The following is a 17,574-nucleotide window of genomic DNA, read 5'->3' as shown; positions in this document are numbered from 1 at the left end:
TAATGTGTAATTGTATTTATATGTATGATATGAATGCAGTATATTCATAAATTTTGAGTTCGAATCTGATCAAGTGTGTTTTTCTAAATTTTATATGATTTAAAATGATAAAAAAATCCTCTCATAATAATATTTATTAATTTATAAAAGAAGAAGTTTTTAGTAATTACTCAACTAAGTTGAGACTTCCTTGATATGTGATAGCTACATAGTCTGCTTTTTGAATATAGTATAGATTAAAAAAATTTATATTTCATACATCATAATATTAATGAATTTAAATATAATTTAAATTAATTTAATTTTTACATTTCAATATAATGTCACAATAAAATTAAATACTTAAAATAAAAAAATACAAATTCTTACAATATTTTTTCAAAAAATAATTTTTAGCCTTTAGATTTCTCCATGCAGTTAATCATATGAACAAAAAAGATAACTAGATGTGTGATGACTAACAATTTCTTTTTATTCTATAATTAAAGGGTTAGTGTTCACACACAAAAGTAGGAGTATACCTATACTATATATGTACGCACTACATTCAAAGAAACTATCCAAATAAAATCCCTTAATTATCATAACAATTATGAGAATTATACCTCTACTAAATATGTGAGTAAATATGTCATATCATATTTATCAAATATAATTTATTTTTGTAATGATAAAAAGTGAGAACCAAAACAATAATATTGAAATACAATAACTAAAATTAATCAAAATTAAAAATATTTTAAAATTTTAGTTATCATATTAAAATTTTTTCTCAAAGTTGAAGTAGGAAATATTCTTTTTATCCAAACCAGTTGCACTATAAATCATGGTCCCTTTTCAGCAATAATAAACACAGCACTTCGTGATAAACTCAGTGGGTTCACATTAAAATTTCTTGGTTTTCCTCCCAAAGCAACAAGATGTTGCAAATAGCTTGCAGCTCGTTTTCATGGCTGTTGAATGTTGGCAACCAGAAAGATGGACTGTTCCCAGCATCTTTCTCATTTCTGGTTGCCATATTGGGAATTTCACTCTTGTACTCATTTTGGAAGGCAAGGAAACCGATGGCTCCATTACCACCTGGTCCCCGTGGGTTGCCAATCCTGGGGTATCTTCCATTTCTTGGATTCGATAATCTCCATCTGGTCTTTACGGAGTTGGGTGGAGTTTATGGTCCCATTTACAAGCTTTGGCTTGGGAACAAGCTAACCGTTGTAATTAGCTCTCCATCGCTTGTAAAAGAAGTGGTTCGTGACCATGATATAGCATTTTCAGAGCGAGAACCTCCCATTGCTGCACAGATTATTACCTTTGGCTCCAATGATATTGCGTTCGACTCTTACAGTAGTCCCAGCTGGAAAAACAAGCGCAAAGTTCTCGCGACCGATATGCTAAGCAACGCTAACCTTAATGCCTGTTATGATCTACGACGAGAGCAAGTGATGAAAATGGTGGAGGATGTGTATGAAAACGTTGGCAAGCCAATTGATATAGGCGAATTGGCATACTGTGCGTTAATCAATTTGATCGGAAAGATGGTGTGGGGAGGCGCACTCCGAGGAGAGAAAGGGACTGCGGTTGAGGGTCGCTTCAAAGAGATTTCTTCGCAGATGATGGTGTTACTGGGAAAACCAAACATTTCTGATATTTTCCCCGCGATTGCATGGTTCGACATCCAAGGTATCAAGAGGGGAATGAAGAAAATCCGTCAATCGTTCAATGAACTTTTAGAGTCTGTGATTGAACTCAGAATGAACACGGTGACTGAGAAAGAAACGAGTGAACAAAAATTCGACTTCTTACAATTGCTCTTGGATTTACACAAGAACTAAGATACCAATTGTTGGATCTAAGTGCAACAGCAGCAAGCTTCAACAGAATGCTTGTCGAGCAAGTCTCGTGACTTGCAGGAGAAACAAAGCAGAAAACTCAAATAGATTTTGAAGCAAAGCTAAAAACGGAGAGCATATGGATGAAAACTTGTTGAATTCATTCAAAAAACTGAATATGGCACAAAGCCAATACATAAACAAGCTTACAACTTGACAAAACAGTAGGTTAACCTAAACTTCACCTACTACCACTAATACACATAGTAACTTGTGCTAATTAGCTTGAACAAATAAACAAAGCTGATTTATCAGCTCAATCAACATCAAAATTACATCAAACATAAACCTAACATAGTTATAAAGCAACTAAGTTACATTACTCTAACTTAAAATTACAAAATGAAACATAAACAGCTTGCTGACTAGATGAACCAGTAGCTTCTGCATGTAGTGCCTTCGATAGTCTTGGTTGCTGCATGCTGACCATGGCTTCAACACTCCTCCTTGGTTAGCATGTTGCAAACTCCCATCTTAGTTCTTAGGTGTTGAAACTTGGAAACACTGAGTGCCTTTGTCAAAATGTCAGCAGTTTGCTCTTCAGAACTACAATGAACTAATTTGATAACATGAGCTTGCTCCATTTCTCGAACTGCATGAAGTTTGATGTTGAAATGCTTGGTCCTTCCATGAAAGACAGGGTTCTTTGCAATTGCAACAGCAGATAGGTTGTCACACATTATCTCTGTTGCTTCATTCTGCTCATGATTAAGATCAGCTAAGATTTTTCTAAGCCATATGGCTTGATTAACTGCTGCAGCAGTAGCTATATATTCAGCCTCTGCAGTAGATTGTGCTACTACTGCCTGTTTCTTTGAACTCCAGCAAATCATACCAGAGCCTAGGTTGAATGCATAACCTGTTGTGCTCTTCATATCATCCAAAGAACCTGCCCAATCACTATCACAATAGCCAACTAACTTTAAGTTCTCAGCCTTGGTAAATTGCATTCCATAGGACAAAGTTCCCTTGATGTATCTTAGAACTCTTTTTGCAGCTCTAAAGTGACTTTCATTTGAGCAATGCATGAACCTTGAGAGTAGACTCACAGCATACATTATATCAGGTCTGGTAGCAGTCAAATACAACAAACATCCAACTAGACTTCGATAGGTTGTTTCACAGACCTTTTCATGCTTATCTTGGCTCGAGAGTTTTTCTCCAACAGCAATTGGTGTGCTGGTTGCTTTGCAATTCTCCATTGAGAATTTGTTGAGAACCTTCATAGCAAAGGTCTTTTGACTAAGCCAAATTCCATTTTCAGCTTGAGTTACTTCCATGCCTAAGAAGTAAGACATCAATCCCAAGTCAGACATCTCAAAGTGCTGTTGCATTTTAGCTTTAAAGCTGCTTAGCATCTCTCGATCTCCTCCTGTCACCAGTAAGTCATCGACATATATTGACACAATGAGCTGAATTTCAGTACTAGTCAATTTAACATAGAGAGTTGGCTCACTTAGACTTCTCTCGAATCCCAAACTGGTCAGGTATCCATCAATTCTGCTATACCAGGCCCTTGGAGCCTGTTTCAAGCCATACAAGGCTTTGTTGAGTTTGTACGCCATTTCTTCCTTGCCAGACACCTTGAAACCTTGAGGTTGCTCCACATAAATCTCCTCTTCAAGGAATCCATTCAGAAATGCTGATTTTACATCAGGTTGGTGTATCAGCCACTGTTTTTGTGCTGCTAAGGCAACTAGCAGTCTAATGGTGTCTAGCCTGGCCACTGGTGCAAAGGTTTCCAGGTAGTCTGATCCATACCTTTGACTGAAGCCTTTCACAACCAATCTAGCCTTTAACTTGTTTAGGCTACCATCAGCATTGTTCTTGACTCGATAAACCCATTTAACACCAATAATATTCCTCTTTGTTGGTCTATCAACCAGACTCCAGGTCTGATTCTTTTCAATCATCCTGATTTCTTCAATCATTGCTTGCTTCCAGTCCTGCTGGCTTTCTGCTTCTTCAAAGCAACTTGGTTCAACAGTAGCCACTTGTGCTCTTTCATAAACATCAGCCAGTGATCGAGTGCCTCTGATTGGAACATCATCTACATCCATTTCAGGTGAGTTTTCATCATTTTCAACTTGGTCCACGCCAGATATTCAGCCACTGCCTCTGGTTCAGCCTTCTCCCAATTCCAGTGTCCTTTTTCATTGAAAACAACATCCCTGCTAACCAATATCTTGTTTGTAGCAGGCTCTAGGATTCTGTAGCCCTTTTTAACCAAGCTATAGCCGATCAGGATCCCTGCTTGAGCTCTTTTATCTAGCTTGCTTCTCTTCTCAGCTGGAACTTGAGTGTAGCACAGACAACCAAAGGTTCTGAGATGAGCCAGTGATGGCTTAAACCCAAACCAGGCTTCAAATGGAGTCTTCTCAGCCAGAGCCTTGGCTGGGAGCCTGTTTTGGAGATAAACTGCTGTGTTAACAGCTTCAGCCCACAGAGTTTTGGGCAAATTCTTCTCAAACAGAAGACATCTTGCCATGTTCATCAAGCTTCTGTTTTTCCTTTCACTGACCCCATTCTGTTGGGGTGTATACACATTAGTCAACTGGTGTTTGATACCTGCTTCTTCACAGTAGGCTTGGAACTGAGCTGAGGTGTACTCAGTTCCATTATCTGACCTCATTGCTCTAAGTTTGCAACCAGACTCAGTTTCAACAGCAGCTTTATACTTTAGGAACACAAATGGAACTTCTGATTTCTGTTTTAGAAAATAAATCCAGCAGTATCTTGTAAAGTCATCAATAAATAGAATAAAGTACCTGCTTCCTTTGAGAGACTCAGTCTTCATTGGTCCACACACATCTGTATGCACAAGCTGGAGCTTCTCTGATGCTCTCCATGTTGTGCTTGTTGGAAATGGCAATCTTGCCAATTTTCCTTGCTGACATATCTCACAAAGCTCATCATTCTTCACTGAATCGATGAAATTTTCTGCCAGACCTTCATTGACCATGCGGGCTATGGATTTATAGTTTGTATGTCCAAGCCTCTGATGCCAGAGTCTAGAGTCATCAGTGGAGGCTATGCAGGCTGAATGTAAGTCATTTGGCCAGTCTACTTCAAAACATTTATCAGTCATGGTGACTGTTATGAGGTTTGACCCACTTGGATCAAAAATTTGACATTCTTTCTCCTTGAACACAACTGAGTAACCTTTCTCAAGTAGTTGAGTTATACTGAGAAGGTTCCTATCGATTTCAGGTACCAAAAGTACATTTGAAATGATTTTGCCACCTGTAGAGGTATGAATTAGCACATCTCCTCTTCCTTCAGCATTAATTAACTGACCATTTCCAATTTTTACTTTGGTTTTGCAGGTTCTGTCCAGGGTTTTGAAGATAGTTGCATCTGGTGACATGTGGTTTGTGCACCCACTGTCTAGAAGCCAGCCCTTTGAACCCTTCTTCTGATTTGCTGCACATGACACAGCAAAAACATGTTCTTCTTGATCACTGCTTTCTTCAGCTACTCGAGCTTCTACCTTTTGTTGCTGAAATTGATTCTGTCTTGGTTTGCTTCTATTCTTGCAAACTCTTTCAACATGGCCTTTCTTCTTGCAGTGTTGGCATACTGCATCTGGTCTAAACCAGCATCTATCTTCTGGATGACCAGCTCTTTTACAATGTCTGCAGAGTTGGTCACTGCTCCTAGTAGCATCAGGCTTAGGCCTGTTTTTCCAGAACTTTTTGCCTTTGTGAGTTTTGATGCTCGAGGCTTCTTTGGCTTGAAAAGCCCTTTCCTGGTGCTCCTCTTGTCTGCTGGCTCTTCTTTGCTCTTGTGCATACAAGGCATTGATTAGCTCAGTTAATGAGATAGTTGTCAAGTCCCTTGAGTCTTCAAGGGATGAAATTTTAGCTTCATACCTCTCTGGTAGAGTGGACATGACTTTCTCAACCATTCTAGCTTCACTGAATTGCTCTCCTAGGAGCCTTATGCTGTTTACAACAGCCATAATCCGATCTGAGTACTGTTTAACTGTTTCTTCCTCTTTCATTTTGAGATTTTCGAAATCTCTTCTCAAGTTGAGCAGCTATTGTTGCCTTGTTTTCTCAGTCCCCTGAAATTCTTCTTTCAGCTTGTCCCAAGCCTCCTTTGGTGTTTCACAGGCCATGATCCTCATAAAGATCACATCTGTCACACAATTCTGTATGCATGACATGGCCTTGTGCCTTTTTGTTCTTTCATCAGTGTGTTGCCTTATTTGAGCAACTGTTGGATTAGCTCGAAGTGGTGCTGGCTCAGCATCTGTGTTGACAACTTCCCATAGGTCGAATGCCTGCAGGTAAGTCCTCATCTTAACTGCCCAAATGTTGAAGCCCTCTCCATTGAAGACAGGTGGTGAAGCTGGCGAAAAACCTGATGATGCCATCGTTTTGATACTGAACTACAACAGGTCCTCTAAGAATATGGCTCTAGATACCAATTGTTGGATCTAAGTGCAACAGCAGCAAGCTTCAACAGAATGCTTGTCGAGCAAGTCTCGTGACTTGCAGGAGAAACAAAGCAGAAAACTCAAATAGATTTTGGAGCAAAGCTAAAAACGGAGAGCATATGGATGAAAACTTGTTGAATTCATTCAAAAAACTGAATATGGCACAAAGCCAATACATAAACAAGCTTACAACTTGACAAAACAGTAGGTTAACCTAAACTTCACCTACTACCACTAATACACATAGTAACTTGTGCTAATTAGCTTGAACAAATAAACAAAGCTGATTTATCAGCTCAATAAACATCAAAATTACATCAAACATAAACCTAACATAGTTATAAAGCAACTAAGTTACATTACTCTAACTTAAAATTACAAAATGAAACATAAACAGCTTGCTGACTAGATGAACCAGTAGCTTCTGCATGTAGTGCCTTCGATAGTCTTGGTTGCTGCATGCTGACCATGGCTTCAACAATAGCCCTTCATCACTTACGATGAATCAAGTAAAGGGCCTTCTCATGGTAAGATTTTATGATTTTTAGCTATCATACATTATTTTTCCTTCTTTAATTTGTTTTGAGTAATTGTTGGTTTGTAATAGGACATTGTGGTAGGTGCAACAGATACTACTTCAACTACGACAGAGTGGGCAATGGCAGAGGTAATGCAATATCTAGAAATAATGGAGAAAGTGAAGAAAGAACTAACTAATGTTGTTGGGATAAATGACATCATTGAAGAGTTTCACTTGCCTAATTTAAGTTACCTAAATGCAGTGATAAAGGAGACCTTCAGATTGCATCCACCCGTGCCCCTTCTTGTTCCTCGTTGTTCTGCTCAATCACTCACTATGGGTGGCTATACCATACCAAAGGGTAGCAAGGTGTTTTTAAACATGTGGTCCATTCACATGGACCCCAATATTTGGGACAATCCTTCAGAATTTCGACCCGAAAGGTTCTTGGATGAGCCTGGAAAGTTTGATTTTCTCGGAAATGATTTCCGATATATGCCATTTGGGTCAGGAAGGAGACGGTGTCCAGGCATAACCCTAGGGGAGAAGATGTTATCTTTCATATTGGCCTCATTGCTGCATTATTTTGAATGGAAATTGCCCCAAGGCGAACAACTTGACCTTTCCAGTAAATTTGGAATTGTTATGAAGAAAAAGAACCCTTTACGTCTTATTCCCATACCAAGATTGTCTGGTCATGTGCTTTACAAAAAGTAATGGCTATAAACTATTATTATATGTATCTCCTTTTGCAAATTACTGTCGTCTATTAATCCTGACATGTCATCTAGGACTGGGATATCAACTCTAATGCCCCATTTTATTGATATCTTTTATATGATTGAATAAAAAAAAGTTATTAGTTTGATGATTAAGAGTTAATGAATTTGTCCTTGAAATACAAGTTTAATTCCCTTCTCTTGTATCATTTTTATTATTTGTCGTTTTGCCCAAAATCCTAGTAGTATTGTCCTATGCTGTAACCCTAGATATAAATGTTATTTAATTTTCTGTTCAACCTCTTTGGATTATTTATTCTTTTCTCTTTGCCATCCCACCCTTCTCTCTTCCTCTCATTCTTCAATTTTTCTTCTTTATCCTTGCCTTGCCGACCCTAAAACCCTAATTTTTCCATCTTTGTGCCGCCTTTTTCTTCCCTTCCTCCTCTACTTGTGTCGTTTTCTGTTGATTCGTTATCTCGTATCCAAAAATCGGGAAGTGTAAGATATCTTAGATCAGATCTCATTCTTTTTTTTCCTTTCTTTTCTTATGATGGACGAATACTACAAGGTCTATGGTCGAATTTCTCGTGTGCTAATTTCGTGAATTTTCTTTATCAAAGGTCCAGACCTAAGTTCCTCATATCTCCAGTGAAGTTTGAGGCCGTTTCCATCTTTTGTTTGATCGGTAGAAGTGTAAGTGACATTGGAAACTCAAATATGAAATTTGGTTTGTTTCCTTGATTTGGCCTAATCTTATAAGGGTGTTTAATGATTGATTTTGATGTGTAATTTCTTTGTGTTAGGTATAGATCTGAATGAGATTTAGTCAGATATGAGACATATGAGTTGCAAATTAGTGTTAGTGTTTCGGATTGTGTTTTCAGGTGTGGGTCTTAACTTTGGGTGTATTGGTGATTATTGAAAGTTTATGTTATGCATGTTGGTCGACTGTGTATGTTGTTATTGTGCATGGTCAAATGGCCTTGTGTCAGATAAAAGAATTGTTGAACATGCAAATGTTAAGAAGTGATTGCTGATTGTTTAAGGGCCTTTAATTATGGTTAATTGGGTGTGAGAGTGTCGTATGTATTATCTGATTGTATGTCTATTGGGATGTATGATGTGTTTCTATTTATTGTTTGCATATAAAAGCATGCCAGTGATTCTTACTGTATGTACCAATTGCATGTAAAGCGTGCCATTGATATTGATAAACTAAAAACATTTTAAGCATGCCATTGTTATTGATATTGTTAATGACTAGCATGATATGCTACATTATTAGTATGACAAATTGCATTGCATAAGGATTGGGGATTGATTGGTGACAAAGGAGTTCCATGGAGTACTAGCAGTTTATCCACATTATTACACTGGCAATTAATCTGCAACCTTTGGAGTATTGTTTGGAGTACTAGCTATTTACCCACAACTTATTAGCAGCTTGTTTGCAAATTATTGGCAGTTTAATTGCATATTGTTACTGGTGGTTCATCCACATTGAGCTACGGCTTCTATTGTTTAACTATGTATGGTGAATCTTTTGACATATGTTTGTCAAATCTTACCAAAATTTTAGAAAGGTGCCTAGAATCTAATTTATGAGAAAATGTCATTTTATGGTTGACAAATGATTAGTTCTAGGCCGTATAATTTCTATTGAAGGAATTTCGGTTGATGAGACAAAAATTGATGTTATTAACTCACTTTTATACCCCACAACTATGAGGGAGATTCGTTCTTTTCTTGGCCATGCAGGTTTTTATAAGCAGTTCATTAAATAATTTTCAAAGATTGCATAACTACTCTATAACCTCTTACAGAAAGACAGAATTTAAGTTTGATGAATTATACAGCCACCAAATTAAAACTATCCATTTGAAATTATGTGTGACGCAAGTGACCACAGTATAGGAGCGGTCATTGGGCAAAGAATCCAGAAGGAACCACACATTATCTCTTATGTATCTAAGACTTTAAATACCGCCCAAAGTAACTATTCGACCCTGAAAAAGAATTTTTAGCTATAGTTTTTGCTTTGGAAAAGTTTCGATCATATTTATTAGGAACTAGAATATTTAATTGGAAAAAAAGCGAACCCAAGACTTATTAGATCGATTTTGCTTTTGCAAGAATTCGATCTCGAGATTAATGATAAGAAAGGACGTGAGAATTTGGTAGCAAATCATTTGAGTAGAATACCCCTATCAAAAGATATCACTCCTCTTAAAGACAATTTTCCATATGAAACTTTACTTTTTGCATAGACAATTTTTCCTTGGTACGCATACATGGTAAACTACCTTGCTACATGTATCATTTTTTTAAATTTATCATGAACTGAAAAGGATAAAGATTAAATGATAATCACGATATTATATTTGGGACGACCCTTACCTTTGGAAATACTGTTCTGATCAGGTAATTCGACGATGCGTTGTAGAAACTAAGGTAAAACTAATTTTAGCTTTTTTTTTTCATTCTTACGCATGTAGTGGACATTTTGGCCTTAAATGATTTGCACATAAGGTACTTGAATGTGGATTATTTTGGCCACATATTTTTCGTAATTAGTATTTATTTTTTAAAACTTGCAAAAGATGTTAAAAGGTAGGAAATTTGAGTCGAAATAATGAAATGCCTCTAACACCTATACATATATGTGAAATTTTTATGTATCGACATCGGTTTTATGGGACTTTTTGTCTCATTATTTGATAACATTTATATTTTGCTTGTTGTTGACTACCTGTCTGAATGGGTAGAAGCTAGAGCCACCTATCGTGATGATGTTAAAACTGTAGTAGGATTTCTAAAAAAATCCATTTTTTCCAGATTTGGCACACAATTGCAATAAGGTAATCATTGCACTTTTGAAAAAATATGGGGTAGTACAACAAGATGCTATGACTTATCACCCTCAATCAAATAGTCAAACAGAAATATCAAATCGAGAAATCAAATTGATTTTGGAAAAGATTATTAAGGTAGATAGGAAAGATTAAAGTTTACGACTAAATGATGCACTATGGGTGTACCGCACAACTTATAAGAGGCCCATAGGAATGTCTCATTACTGATTTATATTTGGTAAACCATGTCATTTTCCTGTAGAATTAGAACATGAGGTGTTTTGGGCTATTAAGTAATACAACATGGAGCTGGATGTTGCAGGTAAGTATAAAAAAATACATATTCAGGAACTTGAGGAAATTCAACGAGAAGCATACGAAAATGCCCAAATTTATAAAGATAAATTCAAGGCATTCCATGATAAAAAAATAACTCGTAAATAATTTTTGATTGGGCATAAAGTACTACTTTATGACTTTACACTAAGAATTTTTACAGGTAAGCTCCGAACTAAGTAGTTAGGGCCTTTTATTACGCATAGTGGAGTTGAAATCAAAAGTGAAGAATCTAGGAAAATCTTCAAAGTCAATGGACAACGTTTGAGGCCTTTCTATGAAAATTTTCAAGTACACATGAGGAGTTAATACTTGAAAAGCTGATTGAATAAACTTTCAAGTCGTCGAGCTAACGACGTTAAACAAAAGCGCTTTTTGGGAGGCAACCCAAATTTATTTTAATTTATTTAATTTTGAATTTCAATTTAGTTCAAGTTGAAAATAAAATAAATAATAACAAGATTATTATTTAATCCGTTTTAATGTGTTATTTTCCAGGAACATTAGTGGAGACTGTCATTTTTTTGAAGAACAGATTCCGATTGTGCATGAGCATGCCACGCTCAATGTTACCATTTTTCTTCATATAACCACACCTAACCTAAGTCCACATAACCCAAAACCAACACAAACCCAAATGAAAAAAGAATCCATACACAAAACCTAAAACCAACCCAAATAAAAGAAAGGCGAAACGGCCGAATGTGACCCAAGAAAAAAATAAGAAAAAGAAACCCAAACTAATAAAAAAAAAGAACCCCACCCCCACAAAAACCCCACCCCAACCTTTCCCTTTTTTTTTTTCTTTTTCCCCAACTTTCTTTACCTTTTTCCACTGCCATCGCCGAATGTCGTCGCCAAACGCCACCATTCACCTCTCCCTTTACCTCTTCTTTATTTCACCGCCGAACCTCCTCACCTCCACCATTGTCGCTAACACTACCACCTACCGTTCCCAAAACCACCATTGACTGTAACACCCCCTACCCGTATCCATTACCGGAATAGGGTATGAGGCATTACTGGAGTTTACTGAACATTTTCAGATAATTCTGAGTCATTTATTATTCATATTTTGAAAATAATTATAACGTCTCTCTATTGGGCCTTCGAAGCACCAAACATACATTAGAAACTAACCGGAAATAAATCGGGATCATAAAAAAAAATTTCGCAAAATCTTAAATTTTATTTTCATCTAAGTACTTACCATTTCAATGCTCCTTATAATTAAACATGTTATCATTCAATCAATAGCTTGGCACTTGTCTAAGCGTCAAACAACATCATTGTTAGTGTAGCGACCTAAAAATTGGGCACGGGCGCTAGTCGAAGTAATTATTGAAAATTTGAAAACTGAATCTCGATTTTATTTGAAAAAGGAGTCGCCACCGATCTTTTTTTTTCTAGGTGTGATCGGACACCTAATAAATTCTCTTTTTAGAAGAAAATTTTATTTTTAAATTTTCTAAAAAAGAGGTAATTTTAGGTCTACGTAAGAATCCAGAGAAAATTCGAGTTCGGGAGTCGGTTACGCGCGAGGAAGGTATTAGCACCCTCGCGATGCCCAAAATTGGTATCTTGTTAAATGCGTGTTATCTTAATTTTCAAAAATACGAGTTCAATTTAATATTTAATCGTGATCCGATTGAAACACGAGAATTTCTTGTTTTGAAAACACGAGAATTTTAAGACATAATATTTTTTTTAAAACCAAAATTTATGAAACACGAGATTTTTTTTTGAAAACACGAAAATTTTCAAAACACCGAAATTTTTGAAAACAAGAGGATTTTTGAAAAACGAAAAATTTTGAAAACACGAAAATTTTTGAAACACGGAAATTTTTGAAAACGAAAATTTTTGAAACACAAAAATTTTTAAAAGACACTAAAAATTTTGGAAAATGGATTTTTTTTTGAAAACACTGGATTTTTTTACACAAATTTTTTGATTTTTTATTAAACACGTATCGTATTTAACACGAATCGGTGATATTCACTCAACATAGCAATGAAATCAACGAATTAGTGTCAAATCGATTCATTGTCTTATTTTTAAAAACACGAATATATTTTTTTTGAAACACGAGAAAAATTTTTGAAGGCACGAAAAATTTTGAAAAATAGAAATTTTTTTTTGTAAATATGAGACTTTTCTTTTTAATATTTTTTATTTTAAAAAGGGCGTATCGATTTTAACGCGAACCGGTGATATTCACCCAACGTAGCGATGAAATCAACGATTTTATGTTAAATCGATTCGTTGCCTTATTTATTAAAATTATCTAAAATAAAATAAAATTAAAATTGAATTAAAAATATAAATACCAAAATATAAAAATATAAAGATGCATAAAATGTTAATAATATTATAAGGAAACAACATAAAAATACGATGGTTAAATTTAAAATAAAATAAACGAAATTACCGAAAAACTCCCGAAACACGAGCTTCGTCGAACGGGTTACACGAATTGAAACTCTTTTTTTTTTCTTTTTTTCTTCTTTTTTTCCTTTTTTCCTTTTTTTCTCTTTTCTTTTTTTCTTCTTTCTTTTTTTCTTTTTTCTTTCTCTCTTTTTTTCCTGGCCTGCTTCAGATTGGGCTGGGACTGCTGGGATTGGGCCGCGCGGGCTGCTGATGCTGGTGGGCTGCTGTGGCCTGCTTCTTTTTTCTGGGTTGTTTTTTCTTCTTTTTTTTTGGGCCTTTTCTTTTGGGCTGCTTTTTTTGCTTTGGTTTTTTTTGGGCTGATTTGTTTTTTTTTTGTGTTGTTTTTTTAATTAATTTTTTTTGGCTATTGGGTTTGGGTTTGGGTTGCTGCTGGGTCTTCTTGGGTCACGGGTCGGGTCGGGTCGGTTTGACCCGATTGTTAAATTTTTTTTCTTTTTTTTCTTTCTTCTTCTTCTTTCTTCTTCTTCTTCTTCTTCTTCTCCTCCTACACGAACCCTAGCCGCCACCACCGCTTGGGCTGCCGCTACCTCCTCCGACGCCGGTACTCTTTCTTTTCTTCTCCTCTTTCTCTTTTCTTCTCTTTTCTTCTTTTTTCCTTCGAAAAAATCTCTCTTTTTGCAAGTTTTTTTGATTTTTTTCGTAGGTGTGGGGGTTTGATTTTGGGGTTTTAAACCCATTTTATAGTTGATATTTGCTTCCTTTTTGCAGGTGGTAGGTGAAGAAGGAGCAGCCACCCATGTTTGTGGCCTGAAAATCTGGGAAGTGGGTGCCCCAAATCACGTAACCTGTCTGAAGGACCAAATCACAAATGCAGCAAAACTTCTGGGGCTAAATGTAATTTTTAGAAAATTTAGGATTAAAATGAAATTTAATGAAAGTTTAGGGGTCTAAGTGAAATTTAAAGAAAGTTTAAGGGTCAAAATGAAATTTAGGAAAAGTTTAGGGGTCAAAATGCAATTTTTATTTTTAAATTTTTTTTTTGAAAATTTGAAAATTAAACACAAATTCTAGTCGGACAAAAATTTAGTGCTTACAACTGCCCCTCTTTGCTCATCATTGTGAAACAAGGATAGTGCAAAGAATTAAAAGCACTAAATTTTGTTCAATTGTCTAATCTTTATTCTTTACTCGGCATGTGATCCTGAGCTCAACTCATTTCTCGCAATATGAATTGACTCTTTAAAACTAGACATTAAAAATAGAAATTGAAAATAGCTCAGCACGTGAGCCAAGGCTCAACTCACTTCTCGCAATATGAGTTGATTTTTGAAAACAAAATTTGCAAAAGGCTCAACTCACCTCTCGCAATATGAGTTGATTTTTTGAAAAATAGAAAAAGGCTCAACTCACCTCTCGCAATATGAGTTGGTTTTTGAAAAATAAAAATTAAAAGGCTCAACTCACCTCTCGCAATATGAGTTGATTTTTGAAAAACAGAAATTGAAAAGTAGAAATTGAAAATACCTCAGCGTGCCCTGAGGCTCAACTCACCTCTTGCAATATGAGTTGATTTTTTTTTTGAAACACAGAAATTAAAAACAGAATTTGAAAAGACCTCAGCGTGTGGCCTGAGACTCAACTCACCTCTTGCAATATGAGTTGATTTGAAAAGTAGAATTAGTAAAGCAGAAATTGAAAATACCTCAGCGTGCCTTGAGGCTCAACTCACCTCTCGCAATATAAGTTGATTTTTGAAAAGCATAGATTGAAAAAAACATAAATTGAAAATACCTCAGCATGTGAGCCGAGGCTCAACTCACCTCTTGCAATATGAGTTGATTTTTGAAAAACAAAAATTAAAAGGCTTAACTCACCTTTCGCAATATGAGTCAATTTAAAACATAAACTAAAAATACCTCGGCGTGCCCCGAGGCTCAACTCACTTCTCGCAATATGAGTTAATTTTTTTAAAAAATTTAAAAATACCTCAACGTGTCTTGAGGCTCAACTCATTTCTCGCAATATGAGTTGATTTTGAAAAACAAAATTAAAAGGCTTAACTCACCTCTCGCAACATGAGTCAATTTAAAACATAAACTAAACATACCTCGGCGTGCCCCGAGGCTCAACTCACTTCTCGCAATATGAGTTAATTTTTTAAAAAATTTAAAAATACCTCAACGTGTCTTGAGGCTCAACTCATTTCTCGCAATATGAGTTGATTTTGAAAAACAAAAATTAAAAGGCTTAACTCACCTTTCGCAATATGAGTCAATTTAAAACATAAACTAAAAATACCTCGGCGTGCCCCGAGGCTCAACTCACTTCTCGCAATATGAGTTGATTTTTTTAAAAAATTTAAAAATACCTCAACGTGTCTTGAGGCTCAACTCATTTCTCGCAATATGAGTTGATTTTGAAAAACAAAAATTAAAAGGCTTAACTCACCTCTCGCAATATGAGTCAATTTAAAACATAAACTAAAAATACCTCGGCGTGCCCCGAGGCTCAACTCACTTCTCGCAATATGAGTTGATTTTTTTAAAAAATTTAAAAATACCTCAACGTGTCTTGAGGCTCAACTCATTTCTCGCAATATGAGTTGATTTTCCTTGGAAAGCATGAATATTAAACATCAAAATACCAAAACCAGTCCTTTGGTAGAACTCGGGTATCTTTTCCTTTGATTCAGTGCGACTCTCATTCAAGATTTCTTGCTTTACTGGATTACCTGTATATGCCATGCATGATGTCATCATGATATGTACATGTTTGTCTTAAATGCCTTTATGCCTACATGATTATGCAGTGCTCCTTAAGCATATTGGTCGTATGTCATTTTCGCCATGATTGTTGAGGATCTGCGTTCATTGCTTTGATTCTCGACCTTCTCTTCAGGCCTCATACCTGTCTTCGAGCTTTACGAATAATCGACGTTTCTCAGATATCACCCTTTTTGCCCTTGGTTAAACTTTGTTCTTGCTTTGAAGATCTTGCACTTATCAAATTCTTATCCGGGTAATGCTTGACATTTCTTTTGTTTAGAGTATGTCATTTCACTATTTATCATTAAATAAACACATAATAAGATGCATGAAAATGGTCAGGTAGGGACACAAAGGATATCTCATATTCCTTTATTTCAAGTGTGGCAAACAAAGAAAGTTAACCAATGAGAGTAAAAATGTCAAAAAGAAAGAAAAGGTCGTATTCAACGGATACAAATGCTCTAGATATTCAACACATGAACTCTTCCACGTTCCTCAATCAATAATCTTTTCGAGCATGGCTTCTTGCATAGAAAATTTCGAGCTTTCAGAAGTGCTTCAAATACTGTAGTCTCACTACTTGACCTATCGTTCGACCGCCAGGTTTGTTTCATTAGGACGCCCTCTTGGGTTTTCATCCTAATCTTTTTGTACTAATCAAGACGCCCTTTTCGGGTTTTCGCCCTTTTTTTTTAGATGCCCTTTTCGGGTTTTCATCTTAAGCATAATATTTCTTCACCGCATCCGAATTCACCGGATTCGGTAACTCCTTCCCATCCATCTCGGTAAGGATTAAAGCTCCTCCTTAGAATGCCTTTTTTACAACGTATGGTCCTTCCCAATTTGGTGCCCATTTTCCTCGCAGGTCTTTTTGTATTGGGAGAATCTTTCTCAGAACGAGTTCTCCTTCATGGAACTCTCTTGGTCGTACCTTCTTGTCATGGGCTGCGATCATTCTCTTTGGTACATTTGCCCATGACAAATTGCCCTTAGACGTTTTTCTTCAATGAGGTTCACTGATCATATCGAGCTCGAACCCATTCTGCTTCTTCTAACTTTGATTCCATCATACTCGCAGAGAGGGGATCTCAACCTCGATAGGTAGCACAGCTTCCATTCCATAGACTAGAGAGAAAGGAGTTGCTCCCGTAGATGTTCGCACAGATGTGCGATATGCAAACAAAGCAAATGGAAGTTTCTCGTGCCAATCTTTATATGTCTTAGTCATTTTCCCAATGATCCTCTTAATGTTCTTGTTAGCTGCTTCAACAGCCCCGTTCATCTTTGGGCGATAGGGCGAGGAATTATGATGCTTTATTTGGAACTGCTCGCACACTTCTTTCATCATATTATTGTTCAGATTCGTGGCATTATCTGAGATGATTCTTTCAGGCAAACCATATCGGCAAATGATTTCCTTTTTCAAAACTTGCACACTGCAGTCTTCGTCACATTGGCAAACGAAGCGGCTTCAATCCATTTTGTGAAGTAATCGATAACCACAAAAATGATCGATGTCCATTTGAAGCTTTTGGAGAAATTGGCCCTATGACATCCATGCCCCACATAGAAAAAGGCCACGGAGAATTCATGACATGAAGGGGTGAAGGGGCTACATGAATTTTATCGCCGTAGATTTGACATTTGTGGCATTT

General features: G+C 36.3%; 1 protein-coding gene across 1 annotated transcript; it reads left to right on the top strand.

The window, feature by feature from the left end:
* The first annotated feature begins 859 nt into the window (after positions 1-859).
* On the top strand, positions 860-7,661 carry LOC107963701 (cytochrome P450 71AU50). The gene is made up of 3 exons (XM_016900135.2): positions 860-1,828; positions 6,806-6,857; positions 6,938-7,661. Exons 1-3 carry the CDS (start codon positions 921-923, stop codon positions 7,565-7,567), a joined length of 1,590 nt encoding a protein of 529 aa, XP_016755624.2. The 5' UTR covers positions 860-920; the 3' UTR covers positions 7,568-7,661.
* The last annotated feature ends 9,913 nt before the right edge of the window (positions 7,662-17,574 follow it).

This window comes from Gossypium hirsutum, chromosome A03, assembly GCF_007990345.1.
Source record: "Gossypium hirsutum isolate 1008001.06 chromosome A03, Gossypium_hirsutum_v2.1, whole genome shotgun sequence".
Taxonomy (NCBI): Eukaryota; Viridiplantae; Streptophyta; class Magnoliopsida; order Malvales; family Malvaceae; genus Gossypium; species Gossypium hirsutum.
This window is presented reverse-complemented; position numbering and strand designations above follow the sequence as displayed.